We start from the raw sequence: 7,965 nt of genomic DNA, 5'->3' as shown, positions 1-7,965 counted from the left end.
TTGAAAAAATACAGTAAAATACAGTTTTCTTAAAGGGATACAACCCTCCAGACCAGCACTACCTCAGGATTTTTTTTTTTTTTTTTTTTTTTTTTTTTTACAGAACAGACTCCACAGGCTCTCGAAGCAATATGCCTTGCTTGATTTAGGGGGCAAGGCTTACTGCTGAGGCTCCTCTAAAAAAATATGGGGAGGTGGAGGAAGTGGGGGGAGGGACCCCGCTCGTGACCCGCCGGGTTTGACACCCCCGAGGTCGGACGAACCCCCAAACAGAGTCCGTCCAAGCTCCGTCCGGCTAAAAACAGGGACAATAAACCCCTAAACAAATTCCAACAGCCCTACCAAGGGAGATGGGTACAGATCACTCAACACCTGCTGGAGACTGAAAGAAGACTGAGGGAAATAGAGAGGAGGGGCTAGGATATACTGTCCCAAAGTTTTGTTTTCAGTCTCCACCTGCTGGTCATGATTAGATATATACCCAATCGTAAAGTTAACCTCTACTGGTCTGGAGAGTGCTAAAGAAGTTCCGTTTTAAGTATAATGTGGGGGGTTACAACCCCCCAAACCCCCCCAACGCCAGCGCGATGTCTGTTAAGTAAAGTAAGGGGTGTTCCCCACCAACACCCCCCTGTCGGAGCCCTTTACAATAGTGCTTTTCTTCGGCGCGCCATCAACCTTGCGCTCAGTTGTCGGCGCGCCGTTGTCTCGCGCGATTACTCCCGTCACCAGACAATGTCCTCATTTTAGAAGACTGTTCAGGTGTCCGGAAGGCTTTTCAAAACCCGGCACTTTATCTGGGTTTTGAAAAGCTTTAAGCTCAGGGCTGCGTCTGCGCATGCAACGCAGTGACATGACCATCACGTCACCTATGCGCGTAATTGGAGGCCCTCCAAACAAGGAGAAGAGGCTTGGGGGCAGGGCTGGGGCAGAACGGGGCATGACTAACTGAAAAGACTCCAACTGGCCAAACGGCGGGGTGGGGAAGAGTCTACTTCTAAAGGACATGCAGATGATATGCAGTTGCCTGCTTATTTGCAGCTCTGGTCTTGAGCACTGCAGCCCAAGTCTAAATGTGCTGTAAACACAAGTCAATTACTGGGGATATCTCTGACTTGACATGCCCTGGGACAGCCTCCTTGTACTCTCTTCCGGACAAGATAGTATCCAGAGAATTATTCTTCCTCTTTATTGAATGTTTCCTCTTCCTCGGATGGATCATCTTCCTCACACAGAATGGCTGCTCCCAGTGTCTGCAAGTTGTCCAGCAGTGCAGAGAGGGATTCTGGGTAAGAACAAGAGTTCATTATATTGCTTTCTGAAAATGTTAAGAGTCTGCTTTTACAGCTTTATTTTATTTTATTTATTCAATTTTCTATACCGTTCTCCCAGGGGAGTTCAGAACGGTTTACATGAATTTATTCAGGTACTCAAGCATTTTTCCCTGTCTGTCCCAGCAATCTATCTAATGTACCTGGGGCAATGGGGGGGGATTAAGTGACTTGCCCTGGGTCACAAGGAGCAACACATGGGCTGATAAGAGAGGCAGAGAGAAGTTTAAAGCATAGTTTGATCCACATTGCCATGCCTTATTCATAAGATTCAAATTTTCCTGCCATGACTGGGAGGGAGAGAAGACAGCAAAAATGTGGGCCTTGTTCCTGAAAGGTTAAATTTAAGAATATACAAACGGAGGTTTCTTTGAACAGCATCTGGCAATTGTTGCAGAGGATGGAAGGGAAAATTGAAAAATCAACTGATGAGGTAACAAAATTAAATGAAAAACTGGAAATTTTGACTGGGTCAGTTGAATCTATGAAAATGGAGTTTACAGGCCAAGCCAAGCAAATGCAGGGGGACATACAACAATTGCAACAATTCAAATTGGCTTCAATTAAAGATAGCTCTATCATTCATAAGAAACTAGAACAATTTGAAAATTTTAATAGGCGTTTGAACCTCCGCTTTCTAAATTTTCCTCAAATTTCAGGAATGTTACCTATTGATTTGCTGAAAAGATACCTTATTGAGAATTTGGAAATTTCTTCAAATTGTATTCCTCCAATTAATAAAATTTATTATTTACCAAATAAAAAGATGCCTGATGGAAATGGAAAAGGAAAGGTAAATGAAGATGGAAATGAGATTGGGAAAGTAAGAGAAGGAGAGACAAATGTGATAGATTTTGCAAATGTGACGGCTTTATTGGAACAAACGATAACATCTGAAATGGACAGAGCAACATTATTAGTATCATTTGTTTTTGAACAGGATGTGAATATGATTATGAAATTGTTTTTCAAAAATTCCCAAAAATTATTTGGGGGATGGAAAATATGGATATATCCTGACGTAGCTAAGACTACACAAGAACGGAGGAAAGATTTTCTTGCAATGCGACAACAGACTATAAATATTGGAGCAACATTTTTATTGGTGTATCCCTGCAAATGCCTGGTTAGGTACTTAGGTGTTAAATATGTTTTTTTCTCTCCTAACCATCTGAAGGAATTTCTAGATGTTAAGCAGATCATCAAGGATTAAGGATTAAGGGATAATAATAATTGGGCGCTAGATACATTATGCCTTTCTTTTTTGTATTATTCCTTTAAATTTCTCTCTAATTTTAGTTTTGGTCAACCCCTGTTTATTGTGGTCTAAGAAGGGGTTTATTATCATTATTATGATGATTGTGGCAAAAGTATTATTGCGTTAAAATTTTCTTTCCTGTATTTAATGTACAAGAATTAATTCTTGTAAAATAAGATTGTATAATTATAAATAAAAAATAAAAAAGTAATGGGCTCATAATCCACTATAACAAAAAAGGTAGTATCAAACTCTATAAATTTTTATCAGAGCCTCTGCCCTCTTCAATACAAAAAAAATGTACAAGAAAAGTATCTTAAAAAGCAATATATTTCAAATTCTTTATATAAATCTTATTGAAATCTTTTGTAAGTTTTTTTGTATTGAAATGGGCAGAGGGTCTCTGCTGAAAATTTATAGAGTTTGATACTACTTTTTTTGCTATAGTGGATTTTGAACTTTATTGGGGGTAGTTATTTTACTATTTTCAAACTTCCCTTCTATTTGGTAATCGTTATTAATGGGAACATACTTTCAGCCCAGTATATGCTTATATAGAAGACAGGGACCAAAGCAAAGCCATTGGTTTCCGTACCACACAACAGAATGTCATACCTAACCTCACTCTTCCATCAGGCATTACTCTCATAATGGAAAAATCCACCAAGATACTAGGCTGCATCTTAGACGACACTCTCAAAATGAAACCACAAATATCTAACCTTTGGGAAAAGACCATCTACACTATGCGTCAACTGCGACTCACAAGATCATACTTCTACCCATACCACTTTGCTCTGATCGTTCAGATGATGGCCTACCTCAAATGGACTATTGCAACTCCGCCTACCTTGGCATCAACACTTATCTCATCCACAAACTACAACTCATCCAGAACACAGCAGTTAGACTAATCTACAAATTAAAGAAATTTGACTCAATCACAACCTTCATCAGCCAACTACATTGGCTCCCAATATCATCCCGAATAATTTTCAAAATCGTCTTGTATCCTACACCAGATCCTATAAGGAAGGTCACCAGATCCTATAAGGAAGCTCAGCAGCCCCTCTAATCCAATTCTCTGTTTGATCGACATTAAAAAAAAATCCTTAACAGAATCCAACTAAATCTACCATCCACAAAAAATTTCCACTACAAGCGAATTTTCCACTCTATGCTAACTTATCTGGATGTAAAAACCTGGAATGACCTACCAGAAGTTATCAGGACAGAGATAAACTATACTACATTCAGAAAAAACCTTAAGTCTCACCTCTTTGACAATTAACAGACTTAGTTATGTATAACTCCCCCTACATCTGTGTCCCCTATCTTATTTTCTCCTTACCCCCTCCCCTATTGCTTTCCCCCTTCCTCCTTGATCTGTCGCCTTGAGCCAGTATAGGTATGTGCGATGCACAAATAGAAGATTACATTAGATTAGTATAATAATAATAATAATAACTTTATTCTTGTATACCGCATTACCATGGAAGTTCTATGTGGTTAACAGATGAAGAGACTGTACATTTACAGCGAAGTTACAATTTCGTTAATGTTACATTTACATAATAGACTATACATTTTCAGTCATGTTACATTTACATTTTAGACGATAACTTTACGGTGAAGTTATTTTTACAGCTAGGTTGTATATTCGGAGTAGTTACATTCGCTATAAGTTATCTTGATTGCTCTTGGGGCTATGAGCATTAGGCAGTGCAGAATGCAGATTCAAATCTCATACCTTTGGCAGGAATCTCATCACCAGGCCTCAAAGTTTGGAGCTGAGTGGAAGGCATGTCTCCTGCTTGTAGCTCATACCAGGCTGAAGAAGGCTGAAGGACTGCCTTTCTAGTCTCCTTATACTGTTTCAAGAGGCCTTCCTGTCTCAGCGTTGCCTGTGGTAGGGAAAAAGAGGAGTTAACAGGAAGCAATAGAAAAAAAAATTTGAAAGCAAGTTTCCAAGGGATTGAAGATTATGAGATAGATTAAGATGTAATCTCATGAATCATCTCACAAACAGCTTTAAAACTTAAAGCACTTCACTAACATACAAATCAGCCATCTTAAGGGTGCAGAGCCTGAAAACAAAAATCTAGGATATGAGCTAAATGAATTTTCTAAAGGACAAAAACAGCATAAACATTCCCCCTCCATATTCATGGATGTTAGGGCCACAGCCCCCTCACGGATAAGAAAAATTTGTGAATAACTCTAAGGCTGACTCTGAATCACTCCCACATCTTGGACCTCTCTACACCTTACTTTTAAAGCATGGTGGTCTAGCGGTGAAGCGGGGCAGGAGTGATCTTCCTATGCTCCTGCCCCGTGCACAGCAGTGAACAAAAAAAGGATGTTGTGAGTTCCCGCTGCAGTCTCGCCAAGACCGTGGGAACTCACTGCAGTCATTTTTGTTTGCAGCTCTGCACAGAGCAGGAGCATAGAAGGTCGCTCCTGCCCCGCTTCGCTGCTAGACCACAAGGCTTTAAAAGTAAGGTATGGAAAGGTCCAGGGGATAGGAGGGAGGCGCGGTGATTTACAGACTTGCAAATATGGAGGGAGAATGTATTCATTTTCCTTTTGTAATTCTTTATTCATTTTTGTATGTTACAAGTGTATCAAATTAACTCATATAAAACTTAAAGATACACACTTGATTAACTCACATATTAGCATCAAATTTAACATTTCATTAGAAAATTAGTATTCTATAATGTTAAAATATTATGTAAGAAATCTAAATTTATATCATTCTTGTTGAATATAATAATCCCCCATCCCTCCCAATACAATAATACATAAAATCATCTTTATTGTGAATTCATTCAAATATTGATATATTATATAATAATCGGAAATAAAATCCCACCCCTTTTTCCCTCTAATCAAATATCTTATCATGGGAAAAGTTAATCATTCATTACAAAAATCTGTTAACGGTTCTCAAACTTTCTGAAATTTACTCACATAACCTTTTTGCGTTGCAATGGTGAGTTCCATTTTGTATATATGACATACAGAATTCCACCAGAAATTGTAATTTAACCTGTCATATTTTTTCCAATTGTATGTTATTTGTTGTATTGCTATTCCAGTTAAAATAAACAAAAGTTTGTTGTTACTTGACGGAATTTGGGGAATGTATTCAAATATTATAGTCATCTTAGACACTGACAACCCTTTTGTTCAGGCTGAAAGACAAAACCTGTGAATCCTTCATTTTCTAAGTGTCCTCACCAGACCAGTTCAGAACTTATGGATTGTACCTGCTGACCAGCAGATGGAGACAGAAAAAAAAACAACGAAAAAAACCCCAGTCTTGTGTTTTTCATCTGATAATCAGTATGTCTGTTTCCAGTGGATGATGATGAGCGCACCATGCAATTTCTAGACTTGTTATTGAAGCAGCTTCTGACCCAGTTAGAGAACTGGGCAACAACTTGAATTTGATCTGGAGAGGGATGATAGTCTGGTATGCTATAGAAATAATAGTAGTAGTAGTAGTAGCAGCAGTAGTAGTAGCAGCAGCAGCAGTAGTAGTAGCAGTAGTAGCAGCAGTAGTAATAATAATAATAATAATAACTTTATTTTTATATACCGCCAACTATCTTGCGACTTCTAGGCGGTTTACAATAAAGAGGAGTGGTTTACAATATAGAGAAACTGTAGTTACAATATAGATAAACTGTAGTTACAATAAAGAGAGACTGTACATACAGCGGATTAAAGGGTATAACATTGTACATCTGGTAGTTCCAACATTAATAAATATTAACAGCAGTTTGTGTGCCGTGCTGCTTACACATGATTAGAAATGTTCCTTAAATTGAATATAGTGTTCATGGTTGGTGATTGGGTTGGGGTTTATAATTTAATGATTTGGGTATGTTGTGGTATTATAAAGGGGGCTGATGTTCTGGTTCGTTATCTAAGTATTTCAAGAACAGGTATGTTTTTAGGTGTTTCCTAAATTCACCATAATTGGTTGTATATGCAATTAGTTTTTCTAAGTCTTTGCCCCATGTGGCTGCTTGGTACGATAACAGTTGTTGATGGTATCTCTTATATTTAGCAGTAATAGTAGTAGTAGTAGTAGTAGCAGTAGTAGTAGTAGTAGTAGTAGCAGCAGTAGTAGTAGCAGTAGTAGTAGTAGCAGCAGTAGTAGTAGTAGTAGTAGCAGTAGTAGTAGTAGTAGCAGTAGTAGTAGTAGCAGCAGTAGTAGTAGTAGTAGCAGCAGTAGTAGTAGTAGCAGCAGTAGTAGTAGCAGTAGCGGTAGTAGTAGTCAAAGGAGTCAGTTTTTTTCCCCTTTCTACCACACCACCACCACTTTGTTCACCACTGAAAGAGATGGAAAGTTGTTTCCTCACCTCAAGATGTCAGAAGATTTCTGCAGAGTTTGTTCCAGGCTACATTAGCAAATTAACAGAAGCAAGTGAGAATATGTGTTTCCAGCGAGGAGGGATAATTACATTTCTTTGGCTAGTCCTGAGGGGGGTTTGAGTTAGAGGCTGCAGAGTGGTTAGTGCACCAACCTGTGGAATATATAAACCGCTTTGAATGTAACCATAGACAGGTGGTATATCAAGTCCCATCCCCCTTTCTCCTTGTTTCAGAGGGCTAGGCCGAAGAAGTGGTCTTTCCTACCAGCTTGGCCCATGTGCCAGAGATAATTTGAGGGGGGGGGGGTGCAGTTCTAGTGCAGGCCTCAGTAGAAGGCGATAACAAGAGTCCAAGTTCCTTCCCCCTGCTGGTTTATTTTCCTTCAGATTGAGTTTCTCACATTTAAATGTAAAACCAAGATATGAACCTTGAGCACATCTGTATTTTCTGGTATGTGGCTATAATAATAATAATAACTTTATTTTTCTATACCGCCACAATCTTGCGACTTCTAGGCGGTTCACAAAGAAGAAGAGCTGTACAATCAGCGAATTACAGTAGATGAATACAAGGTGGTTGAAAGGAAAATTATACATAGGTTGAATTATAAGAAATGAACTATTTTACATCTTACAATTGAAAATAGTCGGACACCAGCAAATATCAGGATACAATTATGAAGAGGGAATTTTAGCAGACAGGGAATGTGGATACCTAGTGTGAGGAAGAAATTCAGGATAAGGTGTGGAAGTTATGTTCGCGGGAGAGTGTCTGGCTACGACAAGAATTTCTTAGGCAAGGACTTCTACCAGTAAGTAGAAGGAGGTATCTTTTTATACAGTACGGCTGGACAAGGAGAGCTTGTGGTGCGAGCAGCATCCTGGATGGTTTAGGCAACAGTTGCAGGCTCAGCAAGTGCATCTGAGGACATCATCGGGTATATTTCAGAGGAAGCTCCTGGCAGACCATGCTTTTTTATAATTTATTTAT

At 38.9% G+C, this 7,965-nt stretch overlaps 1 protein-coding gene across 4 annotated transcripts in view; it reads right to left on the bottom strand.

Annotated features, from left to right (window-relative positions):
- Positions 1-661: 661 nt before the first annotated feature.
- Positions 662-7,965, bottom strand: part of CCHCR1 (coiled-coil alpha-helical rod protein 1) — a 62,514-nt gene continuing 55,210 nt past the window's right edge. For all 4 annotated transcript variants that reach the window (XM_033916292.1, XM_033916290.1, XM_033916291.1 and 1 more), the window contains exons 17-18: positions 4,340-4,493; positions 662-1,285 (exon numbers count right to left, since the gene is read on the bottom strand). In XM_033916292.1, the coding sequence (XP_033772183.1) occupies positions 1,176-1,285; positions 4,340-4,493 (264 nt within the window). In that variant the 3' untranslated portion in view covers positions 662-1,175. The remainder of the gene's footprint in view (positions 1,286-4,339; positions 4,494-7,965) is intronic.

This window comes from Geotrypetes seraphini, chromosome 12 (assembly GCF_902459505.1).
Source record: "Geotrypetes seraphini chromosome 12, aGeoSer1.1, whole genome shotgun sequence".
NCBI classification, from domain to species: Eukaryota; Metazoa; Chordata; class Amphibia; order Gymnophiona; family Dermophiidae; genus Geotrypetes; species Geotrypetes seraphini.
The sequence above is the reverse complement of the archived record's forward strand: the minus strand, read 5'-3'. Positions and strand labels throughout refer to the sequence as shown.